The sequence below is a fragment of the Leuresthes tenuis genome, unplaced genomic scaffold (genome assembly GCF_036924035.1).
Source record: "Leuresthes tenuis unplaced genomic scaffold, fLeuTen1.0.hap1 SCAF_23, whole genome shotgun sequence".
Taxonomy (NCBI): Eukaryota; Metazoa; Chordata; class Actinopteri; order Atheriniformes; family Atherinopsidae; genus Leuresthes; species Leuresthes tenuis.
This window is the reverse complement of record NW_027325377.1, coordinates 18,759,304-18,776,740: the sequence shown is the minus strand read 5'-3', so window position 1 is coordinate 18,776,740 and position 17,437 is coordinate 18,759,304. Positions and strand designations below refer to the sequence as shown.

General features: G+C 39.5%; 2 protein-coding genes across 2 annotated transcripts in view; one reads left to right on the top strand and one right to left on the bottom strand.

Annotated features, from left to right (window-relative positions):
• Positions 1 to 400: 400 nt before the first annotated feature.
• On the bottom strand, positions 401 to 5,116 carry pax4 (paired box 4). The gene is made up of 8 exons (XM_072377371.1): positions 3,933 to 5,116; positions 3,649 to 3,779; positions 3,259 to 3,474; positions 3,078 to 3,168; positions 2,824 to 2,949; positions 2,659 to 2,741; positions 2,512 to 2,575; positions 401 to 976 (listed from the first exon to the last, which is right to left on the bottom strand). Exons 1-8 carry the CDS (start codon positions 3,985 to 3,987, stop codon positions 630 to 632), a joined length of 1,113 nt encoding a protein of 370 aa, XP_072233472.1. The 5' UTR covers positions 3,988 to 5,116; the 3' UTR covers positions 401 to 629.
• Positions 5,117 to 9,953: 4,837 nt separating this feature from the next.
• The window catches only part of snd1 (staphylococcal nuclease and tudor domain containing 1), a 152,593-nt gene continuing 145,109 nt past the window's right edge, over positions 9,954 to 17,437 (top strand). Inside the window, exons 1-4 of the mRNA XM_072377184.1 lie at positions 9,954 to 10,191; positions 12,763 to 12,912; positions 14,189 to 14,309; positions 14,401 to 14,482. Of these exons, the coding sequence (XP_072233285.1) occupies positions 10,117 to 10,191; positions 12,763 to 12,912; positions 14,189 to 14,309; positions 14,401 to 14,482 (428 nt within the window). The 5' untranslated portion in view covers positions 9,954 to 10,116. The remainder of the gene's footprint in view (positions 10,192 to 12,762; positions 12,913 to 14,188; positions 14,310 to 14,400; positions 14,483 to 17,437) is intronic.

Below are 17,437 nucleotides of genomic sequence, written 5' to 3'. Positions count from 1 at the left end.
GTCTGTGATAATCCTAAATAATCCATGGAGTTATGATTTCTAATAACAAGTCATCAAGCCTGAATGACCAAGTCACTGACCAGAAACATGGCGGAGCATCAGGCTGAGATTTCCTAATTCATCTTGTAAAGGTCTCTATTAGCACTGGATGTACCCTCTAAAATCTGCTCCCTGTCAAGCAAAGTCTATATTTATTGGCTTAATCACACCTTGGCACAGAACAGCTCATCTCCTGAAAAGACACATCAATAAAACATCACAGCCAAAATAAAACATTTCATAACAATCTTATCTCCCCAGCTTTATTCAGTACATCATGGATACATTTTGTCTTTTTAGTACATTTATTGGGCTTGTTTAATTGTCTGAAGTAACCAATAAAAAGATTATATTCTTTTGAATATGCTAATCAGGCTATTGATTTGTGTTACTCCTAATTAAATGTATTTAGAATGCACGAAGTCAGGGAAAGTTGATAAGGGAGGCTGCAGTAAGTTGTCTCAGCAACTAGATTTCAACTCCAGTCTTTTGTCTCCCTCTACTGGCTAGAAAATGTATCTGCAGCTGAGAAAGTTGAGCTCCACTAACAATGATTTTTGGCAGGAAGAAATACATTTTAACTGTCCATGCTAAACCTGCTCAATGATGTAAGAAATTTGGTTCCACTTCAGGTCCATGCAGCGTTGTGGATTCACATCCGGGGCAAACAGGAACCTGTCATTTGTTTGAAACTGGCTCAAGATAAGAGGCATTCCCTGCTGGTTCCATTGCTGTGGCACAGAGTAGTGTCCTCTGATTGTCTTGGCTGCAAAAGGGAAGGTTGTCTTTGTGCCTGTGTGATGCTGAGCCAGTGGGGAGGTGAATGTATTTCTGTGGAGATCCAGTGAAGACGTATCCATGTTTTGACGAACTGTGTCACTCAGCTGATGGGGAACTGAGGCCGGCATTGATAACAGACTTTCAGAATTCTGCATAACTGTACGTTGAATAAATAATAAAGACAGTCAATGATTAGTTGAAGTTCTAAAATATCTAAGAGTTGCAACAGATTAGAACATATTTGCAAATAAATATGACAATATTTGTCATGTGGGTTGCTTGTTCTTACAGCATTTAAAAACAAAATGATTAGAATAACCAAGTATGACACGATAATTTAGCCTTTTGTTGATCTATCCATCCTTAGAAAATGATTTAAATAGAATCTGTGTGAGTTTATCGACTCCCTTGGCTATTTAACTTTAAAATCAATAACAATCATCCTTTTCATTCAATACCTTAATAGCAATGTCATTAGACAGTAGAAATAGGAAATTATACATAAATAAAAGTCAATAAAGAGTCAATAAAGAAGTTCTGCTGTTGGGTGAGAAACCATACAATTAATATGAGGGATAAGAGGGATGGAGTATGGACCAGTACAAGTGCAAACAAAAACACCTTAAAAGCTTCAGTTGTTGCTGAAAACTATAAACATTAATATATATGATCTGAATAAGTATCGTATGGAGTTCTTTGATCAAAGCTTTTAAGTCTTATATCCAGTGTGTTTGGGTGTGAGTCTACAGGGTCTTGAGTTTTCATTTGAGTGCTTATTGCACACGAACATACATAATAAACTTCACACTAAACCTATTAATTAAATCTTTCACCTATTAATTAAATCTTTCACCTATCAACACAAACGTTTTTTACAAAAAAAAAAAAACAACAATAGAATTTTATTATTTGAGACAGAAATCTCATTTGGAAATCCAAATCTGAAAACTAGATAACAGTAGATAATAAACACTTCAGAAAGGTTAGAAGTGAAATATCTTTCTGCAGGATGTTACCCGTTTCTGTTCGAACGCTCGACCTCTTTTGTATCTTTCTGGTTACGGTATTGTGGAAAATGTCCTTGCACTTCATTCTTGCTACTCCCGTTGCCTACCAACACTAATGTGGTGTAAATGTAACCAGAGGAAACAGCCTCGGATCACGCGGTCAAAGCTGCTTGATTCAAATATTGCTTTACAGACAGAAGACAGAAAACAGTGCTGGAATTCTTTTTAGCCAAAAATTCACTTCATAGTTTTATGTTTTCAAGGACTTTAAGCTTTGTCTCACAAAGCCAGCCACACGGAGCCTGTTGAGACGTCAGAGAAACAAAATCTCTGCTTTTGAAAGTCTGACACTGAGGTACATTTTATATCAAATATGTGAAAAAGTGTGAATGCAGATTTGGCCTTTTGGAACAAAGCTGCTCAGTCTCATTTCTCAACTTGGAATTCTTCATATCCTTGTCCTTCCATACCTGCATACCTGCTGAACTCTCAGTCAGTAAGCACACACACAGACATACTCTCGTGTTTCCATGGCTTTAGAGCATAGCACACTAACTAACTTTAATTTCATAGAAACTTCCCTTAGCCTTAATCCATAAGCCATTCCCCTTGAACGAGACTCATTCCTGACTTCCCAAAAATATTTTTGTCCCCGCAACAAGTGTCACAAGTACAACACACTTACTCTGTGTGCTGCCTCTCTGCTTGGCCTCTCTCCTCCATTTAGCTCGTCTGTTTGAAAACCACACCTTTATGAGAGAAACAAGACATCTCAGGAGCAGAAAGTTGAATGTTTGTGTGATCGTGCTGATAATAAATATGAGCAGCCTACCTTGATGGTGTCCTCTGGAAGGTTAATTTCAGCAGACAGTTTCTCTCTTGTGTACAGATCTGCATACTGACTTTGTAAGAATTCTGCTTAGGGACACAGAAGAGTACGTTTTCTGAGTGTATACATGCTGCATAGTGATAGATGAACTGGATGCTTTTAGGTTACCGTGCTCTAAAACTCTGCTCTGCTCTGGGGTGAAGGTGGTGCGATTTCTGTGCTGGGAACCTTTAGATTTCTGCTCACCACAACCCATGTCTTGCTCCTTCTGCTCATCAACCACAGAATAAAAATCTACAGGAAGCCACAGAAATAAGCTTAGATTTTTATGTTTGATATACGGTTTGATAAAGAGTGCATTGTGTAGTTTCCTGGGTGTTTAGTTGCAGAACTAATATAAAAGTAGTTGTCTGATATCTTACCCTGCTCAGCACTGATGTGAGCGTTGACTTCCATGCACATTGGTCCATGTTCCAAGTGGATTTTTCTTAATATTCTATTTATAGACGACACCTTGCAAAACACAGTGCGCAAAGAGCTCCATCAACTGTCGGATCACTGTCAGATTAATAAACACGATTATTATCTTTCAATCTTACTTACGCTGGGAACTTTGGCAGCCTTGCATAATCGTGCCGCTGCAAGCCGTTTCCGAATTTCCCAAGCAAAAATGGTCGGATTTTCCCTTTTGCATTGGATGATCGTGGAGATGACATCGGGGGTGAGAAGCCGAGGACGGCTCCCTCCGATGGCCTTGGGCTCCAAGAGTCCTGTGCGCCGGTAGCGGCTCAGGATCTTACTGACGCACCCGTTGGACACCTAAAGAACGCAGTGGGCCCCCACTTTAGTGCCTCATCACACTCCATTAATGATTAATGTAATTCACTGAGGTGAATACAGTAATTGAAATAATTTCACGTCGACTTATGTCACTGAAATCCAAGCTCTATAGTCTAAAGAGTAAAAGTGTTAAACTGTGCCATTTGTGCGTACCCGGAGTATTTTGGAGATCTGACTTGGACGGACACCCTCCGAGGCCAGTTCAATCATTTTCAGTCTCTTGGACTCTGGGAGAGGTCTGCCGTTGAGAAACATTCCTCCTAGCTGGTTGACACTTTCGCCACCTTTTAAAAACAAATCCCATACATTCAACTGATATTTAAAGTGGTAACTTGACTTTTGATGAACGACATTTACTATTGCACATATTTCATAAAAGCGTTCTACATAAAATCTATTAACAGACTCAAGGTGCAAATTAAAGATGAAAAACTAACCTTTGTTACGCAGATCGGTGTTTGTTCCGCACATCCTTTTGCACTCAGCCCACATGAGTGAAATCAAAACAACAGTTTCCTCAGGCAAAGTGAGCGCTGAACGCAGCGTGGAAAGACTGTGAGGAAAGTTCAACTGACCAGGTAACTCCACGCTCCTCAGGTGAACGACAGTGAGCGGAATCACAGCCTTAAGCAGAGTTTTATAGGCCTACAGACCTCAACATGACGTGGTGACCTGTTTCCTGAAATGTCAACACTGGTTGGGGATAAAACGGTCCTCAGATAAATGAGTCTGTGCAGCCAGAATCTCTCCTCCTAAAATATAGCCCGTAATAGTATTCTATTTTAATCAGAATTGTATTGCTGTATGTTTGGGAAATTTTAAAATGAGTAATTTTTGCCTCCTATTCAGCAGCGTTTCATCTATTGTGAACACAGGTGAACAAACTGCATCTCAGCAGAGTTTACAGACATATTAACATTTTCTCAAGCACCAATAACAAACGCAGGGTATTTGGATCTTACGCCTAATCAATGGCGGTTTTAAACTCGAATTCTCAGTGCTAACATTTTTAATAATATCCATATTTTGTAGTTCAGATGGCTTACTTTTGCGCAGTGGCTGCAAGCCTTAATCAGACAAATCGATTTTCAGCGCATCACATTGCAGCCCTTCAACATTCTGCTTTGCCCGACCCACACATTTAGAAAAGAATATAATTCAAAGTTTAAACAATAACATTTCTTATGTGAATTTAACGATGCCCACCAATATGTTTTACATACTTAAGAGGGATTTAGAGTTGGAGTCACGTGACTTGAGCATCCTTCCCGGGTGAAGTGGTTCAGATTAAAAGGATCTCTGGTCTCCTTTCATAAAACAAACATTTGGAAATCTGCTCCAATGACGACTGCCATATGGTAAAGTGCTTTTGATAAATCATAAATCTATCACGTAGTCTCTCTTTATTACATTTTCTCTCAAAACGTGAACAAATAGACTCACGCATAGGCGCAAGGAAAGGGCCAATTGGGGGACCTCGTTTATCCAGAAGAGGGAGGCTAAAATAACCTTCACAGATGTTCCTTGGGCAGCCAGCAGATAAAAATGCGTTGTAAACGGTTCAAAGGGAAATATTTGACGAGCAAATATTAGCCTATGTGAAAACCCACACAAGGCTCGTCTTTTGGCCTGTTTAATGACTAATTGAATATCATTAGTTGGGTCCACACACATCTAAGTGCCACCGAAATAAAGGCTCTGATTTTAAAATGCCATATGGCCCACATTATACATTAACCATGAGTGAGAGGACAATAATACTCTGTGTACAGTCAGCCAGATTCGAGAGGGGACAGCCATTTTTGGACACCATCATCTCCTTGCCAACCGAGACAGAAGATAAATAAGGCGAGCGTTTTTGTTTATTACCGGTGAGTTGATGTGGTCATGGATTTATACTGCTTTATTGCATGCACAGTGTGTGCCAAACGAGACTGATTAAAGTACGTCTGTTGTGTTGTTAAGAAAAGCTCCACATTTTCGTGGTGCGTAAATTTTTGTCTGGTCTCGCCTGATGAAGGGGCGGGAGTTTTTCCAGCCTATAGTACCAAAGGCCACGTATATGTTTAAGATAACTGCCATAGGTCTTTGTCTTGTACATAAAACACGTATATGGATGCTTTCTTGTGTCTTGAAAAGTTGAGAAATGGGAAATATTCAGCCGCGTAAAAGCTTACCAAAACCTCTCCAAAACGCACAGGTGCCGTGTGCGCAACAGAGCTGCATCAATGGTCAGTTTCCTCCACGCTGCTGCGAGAAAGCGAGCCGATCCAAAGCATGTAGATGTTAACAAGTTTTTCTCTCGTGAATGTTCTCGCGTTCTGCGTACGTAGGTGACTGTTTTGGTCTTCTGTTGTTAACATATATCCCGCCTTTGCATGACCGTGGTCCAACTGGCAATATTGCCAGCACGCTACAACAAAGACGTCGTCTGTCTAAACACGTCTCTCATTTTGATCGGATCCTGGATCAGTTTACGACTTAAAGTTCTTGAAACTCTCCACCTTTTTATGAGTTTTAAATCGAGGGAAACACTTTTAAATCACACGTGTAAGTCAAAGTCAGTATGTGAGCTAATTCAATGGCCAACATTGACATTTCTAATTCTGTCTATAACCAGTTACGCAAACATTTGAACGGGAAATAGTGTCTTTTTTTAAGTCGATTTCTCACGATTCCTAACACAATACCCCATTTTGACGGTCACATTTACTCTGTGAATTGTATTTCTAAGTTTAATGGAAGTTTGCGCACCTTCATTTGAGGATCATGTGTGCCAACTCGGACACAGAAAATGGTTTTAAGCAATATGTAAGCAAAAAACATTTTGAGTTAGTATATTTAAGAATTATAGGTTTGTGAGGGTTTTTTTTTTATCCCAAAGCTTGTAGCTTTTAGAATTTATGATTTAAAAAAATATTCATGATCTCATTCTGTATTTTTATTACATACATGTTTCATCTTTAAGTGATCCTCGTTTTCACCATATAAACTGCCTAAGATAATACTTGATAAAGTTGCAATAACAATAAAACATAGTTGTTGGATAATGTTAACTTGCAGTTGGTGGCTAATTTAATTCAGCATTAAAATATATCGAGGCACAGTCAGAAATGCCAACAAAGGGCAAAAATATCCAGGCAGAAGTCTTTTTCCACTGATCTAAAGGGTTCTTATGATGGAATGGTTGAGAAGGGTAATTCAGAACAATCACATTTGAATAGAAAATTAAACCTACTGCATAGAAATATCCCATTAAGACCTTTAGGGTATGTTGAGGCTGAGAAATTTTGTTTTTTGAGAAATATTTGAATATTTGAATCGTTCCTCACAGTAAAACTGCACATTATTTCTTCATCTAAAGTATATGACATCATTAAAAGAGTCCCTGTTAAGGGATTGCTTTGCTATGTGTGTCCTTGTTCCAGTGTTTGAGCTTTGCGTTTCCACGTTTCATGTTTTGGCTTTATTTCCTGTTATATTTTGAAACTGTCCCACCCTTGTCTGTATTGTTTCATTTAGCTTTCTGGCCTTGTTTCACATCTGGGTTTATTTACTGATTGCCTCATATCTGCATTGTATTAGGCTGGAGTTTGATATGTACCATCTTTTGGGTCAGCTGTGCCAATGCTTCCCATGCACGACTCTGTGATCAGTCTTCAGCAAATTGTAGAGGTTTGGATAACAGCAGATTTCCCATAAAATACTTCCTCTAAACAAGTGTCCATAGTGTTTTTCTGAATGGAGATCAATTCAGGAGCACATGGAGTTGCCGTGTTTGGTTCACATGGTTACAAATAGTTGGGTTCCATGCAGTCTACTGCAGAAAAATGACTAAATTTATGTCACAGGGGACATGCAGCCGAGCTAACACAGAAACTACCCTCAGCGTATAGATACTGCCAAGGGTCCTGTGTTCAGAGTCAAATCCCTGTTGCTATTCTGTGTGTAATTACTCTCCTTTCCATGCAAAGTCTTGTTCAGTTCCTGCCATGCTCATCTGTTTGGGTGTTGAACATCCTCCAAACGCAGCACCTTTGGTTATGTTTCATTAAGTTTTCTCTTCCCGCCTGCCTTCTGCCTTCATGTGGGTCCTCAGTTCTACACAAATGTGACAAAGATTCAGAAAGTCTAAAGAAACAGATGCAATGTAAGTACAAGGCTCAGAATAAATACTGAAGGGTCATTTTATTTCGTCTTTATAGCACACTGCATTAAAAAGGCTACCCTTCTGTCGTGATATCAGAGGCTTGGAGGCACTTGCAAATACAGTTTTCAGTTAACTGATTTTATCACTCGATATAAGAGAGTCAGCACTCTACCATGCACAACAAAAATTCTATTTAAAAATGCTGCCTCCGGGCCTGAATGCTTTTATGACAGACTGGGGAGAAGTGGAAATCTGTCATGTAGTCAGATGAGTAAAATGTTTTAATTCCCTTTTGAAGTCTTGAAAAGTAAACCCTCAAGGCTGAACAAGATAGCAGCCATCATGCATGTTAGCTCACAGTCTAAAGGACTGTGTTTGTAATGGTATGGAGTTATATTAATGCACAGGGTGACTTGTAAACCTGGGATGCCTCCGTGGAAGCAGAGTGATATAAAGACGTTTTGAATCAATGTGTGCTGGCATCCAGATGATGTGTTTTCCAGGGAATGCTTTGACTCTTTCTTGAAGACAGTGCCAAACTAAACTGTGAAATAAAAAGCAACATCACTCCTAAGTAAAAGAGTAAAAAATTCAGACAACATTCAACTTTTGTCACGACTGTAACTGCTTTGTTGAGTTCTTAAACATGACACTTAAAGAGTTGATGCAACACTGGTAATAATGCATCTTTCCTAACTCATTCAATATGCCTTATGCTGCTTTTGCATTATTTATTAGTTATATATATATCCATGTGCAATGCAAATGAAATATTTATCTAATTACATTGATATAAGGTCATTATTTAGCACTAATATAAAAGGTATTGCTAGTGTCATGTAGAATATGCACGATCTGACAATTGCCGATTGTCAGAAATGATTCCACTGTCACAATGTTGCATAGTGACAATGTTCATAATGTTGCAGCGTCCGTAAACAGGGGGGCCAGAGCAGTGAGTGACCATGTATGTGTGAGTTGAGAAGACTGATGACTCGGTGATAGAAACTGTTCTGAAGCGGTGTGCCCCATGCTGCTGTGATGTTGTTAGGCGCTTCCACCACTTCTGTACCACTCATACCAGTAGGTAAGTGCTGCTACTTCCTCTGTATAGGCTGTCTCATCATCATCTGTGGTGAGGCCTAAAATGGTGGCGTCATTGGTGAACAAAATGATGATCGTGGAACTGTAACATTAATTTATCAGTAAATAAAATGACAAGACATTGTCAGGATTGCGGAAACAGGAAAGATGCACCACGCGGTGCTCTTCTAACTTTTACCAAGACATATTTATTTATTTTGTTAGGGATATGGCTAATTCACGGGTTGTTATCCACAGGGTAGGTGGTGCAAAGTTGGGGTCTGGAAGGTCAAGGGAACATGTTAAGAAAACTACTGGGATTGCCAGAAAGGATTATCTAAATAACCCTGTTTGACAGCTGACTAGAATCAGGAAGATTTAGCAGACTCTAGACTGATGGTGCACTATTTTACTATTTTACACTATTTAACTTTAAAAATGCAAACAAGCCTTTTAGAAGTTTAAAATCTTTTTTATATTTCCACTCTATTTGTCGTTGCTGATATACAAACCGTTTTCAGGTTTACTCACTTGTGTAGTCGTTCCTTTACATTTATTTTGTATTGTGGTACTGTTACTTTAGCTGTCTAAATTCACCTGTTTGTATTATGCTGTCATTTTGAAATACATTTCAGGTCAATGTTAATGTCAATGGTGGCAGGATTCACTGCTGTGTGCAAATAAATTAATGCTGCACTTTATTTGACTGAATATATACATTTTATCTGTAAACCACATTGCATGCTGCAGTGGCAACTCACAGTCATCTATCCAATTTACCAATTTTCTAAGTTTGTAAATTTGATCAGAATAATATAAGATTGGATGTCACAGTTGGAAATGTTGTCATGTTTGATTTAATATATTTTAGAATAGTGTTTCAATATTGCATGGTTAATACATTTAATGTTTTTTTTTCTCTTTGATAAGAAATAGAAATAGGTAATGCAGATGCAGTATCTCATGGTAACTGTAACTGCTGACGCATTTTATATTTCACATGTTTCAAAGTCTCAACATTGAACATTGTATTTGTGCTTGAGTGAGGCTCAGGTTGCAGCTGAAGCTTTTCCCAGACACCGTGAAGGCAGCATTATCTGGGGTAACGCTAAGCTGACGTGTCGTACCTCTTGCTCCGGAAGCTCTCGTTTCAATTTACGTACGCGGTCCAAAATTGTCTCCGTCCGCTCCCATTCACTCTGTGTCCCAGACCCGGAAAGATTTCAGCGTGTGCGTCTGCAAGGCAAAGTGTGTTTCCGGTATAACGTGTGTGTTGATCGGTGTGCAGCCTTTTTCTCTTGGCTTTCATAAGAACAGTCACTCACTTCATAGTCCCAGCTCCCTTACCTGGTTACCCCTTAGCGACGTGATATTTTAAATCGGTGGACATGGCATCTGTTTCAGCACCAGCTCAGACAGCCCCTGTTTCGTCTTCTCCTTTGCAAAGAGGAATCGTGAAAATGGTAGGAATCCTGACATGTGAATATGTGAGCTCACTAGTGAGATAGCTAGTTAGCTTAATGAGTGCTACTATGTGCTAAAGTACAGGCTGGTTTTCTCTTAACTTTATATGAGAACTTATTTGACATTACAAACGCAATTGTCCGTTCAACTCTACCGTTGTCACTGTAGTAGTAACAACTGTCAATTGCATCCAGCTCATCTGGCAGCAATAGCATGCCGGCTAACGTTAGCTGGTTTGGTGCTAAATTGCTATCCTGTTAATAAGCTGAGGGATACTGTCGTTAGCACGTTTGCTTTGATATTTAGCGTTTAGTAACCCAACTACTTTCTTTAAAAAGCCAAATGTATTGACAAGCATGTATCTTTAAATATCCACTGACACATTGACACATGATTAGAACTTGTTAATTGTCAGGCTGAATGGGAAGTAACAGAACTTTGAAACTTCTCAGTGGAAACGTTAACAGATGTTCAGTTTCTCAGCTAACTGTTAGCTAATTAGCGTTAACTGTCCTACAACCGTTACTTCAAATGAAAAATGTTCATTGTCCGTGGCGAAACTGTCAACTGCGTTTTCAGTTGAACGAGAAAACAGCGTTGGTTATCTCATCTTCGAAAGCAGATTTAGTAAAGTAGAGTAAAAGCTAACGCGAAAAGCTCTTCAGCCTGATTTATCATTTTTCGTCTCCGTCACTGTTTCCTATAAATTCCAGTCAGACCGGCCGACGCAGTCGAAGTGCCGGTTATTAATCAAGACTTCCAGGTCCTTTTAGTTGGAAAGCTGCTAAATGTGTTCCGTCAGTTTTAAGTCGCCGACGGGGAGCATTTCCCCTGAGAGCTGGTCAAAACCAACCATGGGAAACTGACACGTAGCTACAACTTTTTTTTTTTTTTTTTTTTTTGCCCCGCAATCTCCCATTTATCTTCGTTTTGTATCATCTTTCTTTATGCCTATACTTACTTAGACTTTTTTGTTAGATTTGCCTCTATAGCAATTCCACTTTTTAAATAAAGGCTCTTCCCGACATATTTATTTGAAAAGTTTAACTGCTGGAGGGGCTCATCGGACCCAAAGTCTTGTGTCTGCCACCTTGAACCTCCACTGAAACAACAATGTCTCACTCAAGGACATTTAATTGTTGGCAGTTGACTCAGCAAAACTTATGTTACATTTCTCTTTTATATTGTACTTTATTAGGTGCACTTACTATCAATTCAATCAAGTTTTTTCTTTTTTTTTCTAAGTTTAATCTGGGTTCACTCTCTCCACCACTGCCTTGATATCATTGGTTAGATTTGTTCCTGGCAGAGATGAGAGGCCATTTATTCCTGTTCATTTGACTCAAATATTGTAAGGGGGTGAAGGAAAAAAAAAAGAAAAGAAAAGGGAAGGCCTTTGGCACGCCACAGCTAATGATAGTAGGAAACATAGTAGAGTTAGAAACTTCGTACAGGGCCGTTATTTAGTTGTTAAATGGTAAAATCGCTCAGATTCCTCTCTCATAACTTGTACCAAATTAACACAGTCCTATGTTTTTTTGTTTGAATGTGTGCACTGTAGATTTATCTTGTGTTGGCGGTGATTTGTAAATGTTAAGTTAGATTCAGTAAGACCAACTTTGATAGTGAAGTGACCTGGCGGCTCACCCAGACATGATTAGTTAAAAATAATGGAAATGAGTTTGTTCAGAAGGTAAGATATGCCATTTTGTGGACCACTGATATCATAAAACTTCAGTCTAAAACTTTTACATCCGCCTTTAACAAGATACTTTTAAGAAAAACTGCTATTTTTACCTCATACTGTGAAATGAACAAAGCTTCTTTCTATGAAAAAGTTCTTTTTTAATTTTATTTCTATTTAAACATTTGATTAAAGGGAGTTTGTGTGTCTGTAACTGCAGAAATTCTGTCTCTTTCATAAAAAAGAGGAGGGCTGACATTCCCTTTTTGTCCGCTGTCGCCCGTCAGTCTTTACAAATTACAGCCACATCTCTGCTGTACTTGGATGTCAGTTAGTGATGAACACCAGTAATTTGATGCGAGGTTATCTGGCTTACATCTTAGATCAACAGCATCCAGGGATGCTCCCTGCAGACAGTCTGGAGAGTCTGCAGATAAAGTGTTTGCTCAGATTCATGTAAATGCCATGGTTGTCAAACCCAAGACAAGGTTATCTTTTTTTTTTTTCGTATTTAGCTTCGTTATCAGATGGCATGATCTCACATTTGTCACCATGACAACATGCAGTGTAAAGTTGCATCTAGCTCTATAAAGGTTGTTACAGCTCCTGTTAAAGTTGCTGCTGTTTTTGCGAATTGGCAACTGATTAGCATCACATTATTTGCAGGCTCGTTGCACTGATTATGCTTACACACACGTTTGAAATTAATCACATCTGACCATCTGTTTGCTTGATAGACCTGATAACAAGGATTAATGTTTGGAAGAAACCACAAGCTTTATCCTTCTTCCACAGAATCGATGCGGTGTCGCATTTGTGTCCGTTGTGAGTGCTCGGTGTTGATATTGTTTGCCCCAGCTGACAGTGCGTATTGTCACCTCTCCAGGTGTTGTCGGGCTGTGCCATCATTGTTCGGGGTCAGCCTCGAGGCGGCCCACCCCCAGAACGTCAGATCAATCTCAGTAACGTCCGAGCGGGTTCCATGGCCCGCCGAGCAGCACAAGGCCAGCCTGACACCAAGGACATCCCTGATGAGGTAAGCAGGCTTATCCCACTGTGTTCATATCAATTTGAATCGTTCTCACAAGGTCAGTTTAAGTATCTGTAAAGCACAACTCATGATATTTCAGTTTGAAGAATGTCGTAGTGTGCTTGATTTTTTTTTTTTAAACATTTTTTATGCTTTGCTTTGTTCCTCTCCACTGAAGAAAGATAAGTGATAAAAAATTGAAAATGTGAAGAATTAATGTTGAGATAACATGAAATTAGTTTGACTCTCTTTTATTTTTTAAATCTCTACATTCATCTATTCATTTGACGTAGCCAGATATGACAACAGCTCTGCTGCGAGGAGGGGGGGGGGGTCTCTCTATCTGAGTCCTGTAAGACTGAAAAGGCAGCTTTTAATTTAATGTATTTTTCAATTTCGCCTTGACATTTTGGAGAATAGAAATCCATTAAGATAAGCTTCCAAAGATGGTTGGTTTGACCAAGATGAAATTATATTGAAAACCATCTTTCTTTTTTTTCTCCAAGTTAGCGCTTTGCTAATCGTTGAAGCGCTGCTTCTTACCTCAGAATTCAGTGTTTCTCATAGGAGGGGACAGTGAAGAAGGCACATCTGTTGGAACACAGCAAGGTGTTTGAGGTGTCCCGTAAAATCGTATTAAAGGGAGATATTCTCTCCTTTCAAGGCACATATCCTTCAGCATATATTTTTAAAACAGGAGATGTGCTTCAGCAATGAGGGGAAAATGTTTTTATGCAGGCAAACCTACTGTAGTCCACTTTAAATTGAGATGCTGAACCTGTAAATGACCACACTGGCCTCTCAAATGTTAGAATGTGAGACGAAACCAGCATTGTCCAACATGCTATGGGGGAACATTTAGGTTGTCGTGGAAAATCTGAAGTAACCAATTAAAAAGCTGCCTCGTGTCACCTGCTTGTAAGAAACTGAAGGCACTACACTAAACTTCTTTGGCCGTCAGCCCTCACACAGGAAGTAGAAACATTCACATACCAATAAATCATTGATGGGACTAGGATCATAGTTCAAGTGCAGGAATTTTACTCTTACTAACAGAAACCTAGCTTGTTTTGGGTTTTATAGTTATGAACGTATAATGATCAGAAAATAGTATCAAAATCATAGTACAACGCACTTTGAATAGAGTTGTTTGTTGCTGTCTTTACTTGCTGTATCGTGCATTTATTGATAACTCAAAGTCCAAGTTGACTAGCTGCTTGTGACCGGCATTGGTTTGGATCACTCTGGTAAAGTGTCAAACATATTCCTCTGTTTGTTGTAGCCGTGGGCCTTCCAAGCCAGAGAGTTCCTGAGGAAGAAGCTCATCGGAAAAGAAGTGTGCTTCACTGTGGAAGTCAAGACATCTCTGGGCCGGGAGTATGGCATGGTCTACCTGGGGAAAGGTGCACCGTCACTTCTAAATATCAACATACAGCTCTGCCTGGCAGGAGAAGGACGACTTGTGAAATGTGCTTTGCTTCCCTCTCATTCTAGATACAACAGGTGAAAACCTTGCTGAGTCTTTGGTGAATGAAGGCCTTGCAACAGTCCGAAAAGAAGGAATCAGAGGAAACAAGTAAGAACATTTAAGCCTTGGCATGTCAATGGAATTTTCATGTGAGACAACTATTTTTTTTTATTCATTTATTGTTTAATTAGTTCTCTTACTTCTGTCTGCGATCTTTTTTTAATATCCTGGTTGTCCTCTTTTTTTCCAAAGAATGATCGAAAAACAAAGCGAACTAAAACCATCAGCCTGATTAATTGTTTCTGAGAGCTCACATGGAATGCTGTATTGCCAACCTTTCAGTCGCAGTCTTGTCAAACTGTGCTGTAGCTCAGCTCCTACAGGTGTTAATGACCTTGACATATTCCTATTCATCAGTTACTGCAAATGCTGAATCTAAATTTAGCCTGATTTGCCGCACTGACCTTTTATTGAAGCTCTAGTATTAGCTGTTATTTTGAACAATTAGTTGTAAGACCTTATTCCCGTTTCTTAAAGCAGAATAAGATGTTTTGCTTATACAAGAAATAACTACGATGCACCAAAATCCCCCAAAAAACAGGATACTGGGAACATGGAAATCCAGTTAAGATGAATTATTGTTGCATGAGAGATTTTGTTGCATGTGGTGTATTTATTATCGTGCTGTAATTCAGTACTTTGACCCGATAGACCTTAACTGTACTGTATCATTTTATAATAGGATGACCTCATGAATGATTTCCCTCCAAAAGTATTGGCTCAGTCAGTTTGGGTCAAGTCCCTCAGCAAAAGCCCATTAGTTTGCTACTCAATTAAGTTTGTTTAAGGGATTGAGAGGAAATCTTTTGGCTGCACGATGTAAACTTGTGCTTGATAAAGCCTGTAGCTTTGGAACACTGGAGAATCTGTGGGGAGTTGGGCCTAAATCCTCAACTGGCTGTCTGTAGAGAATTGAGATAGAACCGTGGTTTCCCAGATGGTGGCAGCATGCCCTCACTGCTGTGATGATGTCCCTTTGAAACCCTTTTCTGCCACATTGCCCCAATGCAGTGATCCCCTAAATATACACCCCATGCTATATGATAAAGTACTGTATTACACCCCCCCAGCCCCCGTGGCAGTATTTGCACATGACTCACATTACAAGCAATTTGACTCATGCTGCTACATTTGTATATTCCAACATGAACAGAGATGATGTGAACATTTTGCCACTAATGACCCATTTAAAGCATTCTGTGCAATGGCCCATAACGAGCACTAATGTAAATGATGCTTCAAGTGTAAGCCGGCATCATTTGGCCGAAGGGGGGCCCATTATTCAGGGAGGACTTAAGGCCTTTGTTTTTCCCTCAGTGCACTTGCCTCCGATTTTATGACTCCTCGTGACTTGCTACGTTGATCACAGTAACTGTGATGTGATGATAATTATGGAGGTGATAATAATGACGATGGCTCCGGACAGTGCAGTTAAACATGTGTTTAGAAGCCGGCTGCTGCTTGCTAACATGTGGCAGCCAGATTATGAACCTCCTAGCTGGAGGCCAGTTCTCAGGGCAGGCTTTTTTTTTTTTAATTCTATTTTTATTTAGTCTCACCTTTTATTTATTTTTGCTGTCAAATTTTGAGTTTGGCTTTGACTTGAGTTTTTGGGTTTGAACTTGCTGTCCTTAATGTGGAGCTATGACTGCCACAGACACATTCATCAGTCTCGTCTGTTCCGCCTTCAGATCAGTTTCTATCACTTAGTTTGACTTTCCTTCTTCAGATGCGTTTAATCCACTTACTGAGATGGCTGTGGAACCCAGCATTACATTTTCTTTTTGAAAAATTAAAGTCGCAGGCATGGGGCTTGACTAATTGGTTTATATAACTATCGGAGCTAAAGTGAGGCACATTAACATGAAAACCAACTGCACTTTATAATCCCCCGTTGTTTCTCTCTAAGAGGAGTTGCGGTTGAGAGGTATAAACATCCAGGAGGTGAACTCCTCTCATCCTCTCATTAGGGCCCACTGTTCAATAGCAGGGGAACCCTTCTCAGATGCATGGGGGGAACTTTGCTTCCTGCAACCTCTTCAGACTACACAAGACAGCAAGGAACCTATAACATATTGTATCTATACAAAGTATCTTTGGCTGCTCAAAGGCGACGTATGGAGATGAAAGATGTAGCCTACAGCATGTTGAAATATAAGGCGGAGGAAAGTTATTTTCCTTGGCCTTTGCTCCTTTAGTAGTCTTGCTCAGTGTTTCAGTTCAATATCTGTTTTGATTTGAAGCAGTGTGTTGGAGGAGTTGATGACCTAAAAAGAACCTGATCTATTCGGAGACGAGGGATGAGTTCACACAATCATCTTCCTCCACACATGAGACTATTTCTGTATTTTTTTTCTTCTTTTTTTTAAACCAGTCTCCGCTTATAACTCGCTTTTTTTTTAATTTTGCAACTTTACAATGTCTGCTTCCCTTCATCGCATTCTTACTTTCTCACTGTATCGTTGTAGCTTTCCCTTCCTGTTTGCTGCTCAAATTTTAAGTAGCTTAAGCGCAATTCACTTCTTGGAGAAAGTTTGACCGTTTGGTTGCTCAGTAAGCAAGAAACTGTCTTCACTTCAATTTGAAGTAAGTTGCTCGGTGAAGAGAGGACATTGTGGGCAAGCGTCCAAAAGCTCAATTAGGAGCACACAGCTGGCTGCGTGTGTGTGTGTGTGTTCTTTGGTATTTTAATTACAAACCAGTTTGTTGCAACCACAAAGCTAACCGTGACTTTTAGGCAGTCGGATGTAAAATATTGAGTTTATTTTTAGAAATGGACAACACACGCCGCCCCGACTCGTACCAGTTGAGTGGAGCTTCTTGGAAAAACAGAAGCCTGTCGACCATATAAAGTTCTGAATAATTAAAGAAGTTTAAGAAGCTGGCATGGTTTTAATTTTGGCATTTTTGTAGCCAGTTGTGTTGTTTTTTTTTTTTTTTTTTTTTTTTTATGAAAAAGCAGTTAAAAGCATTGTTACTGTCTCTCCACAAAGTGCTCAGATA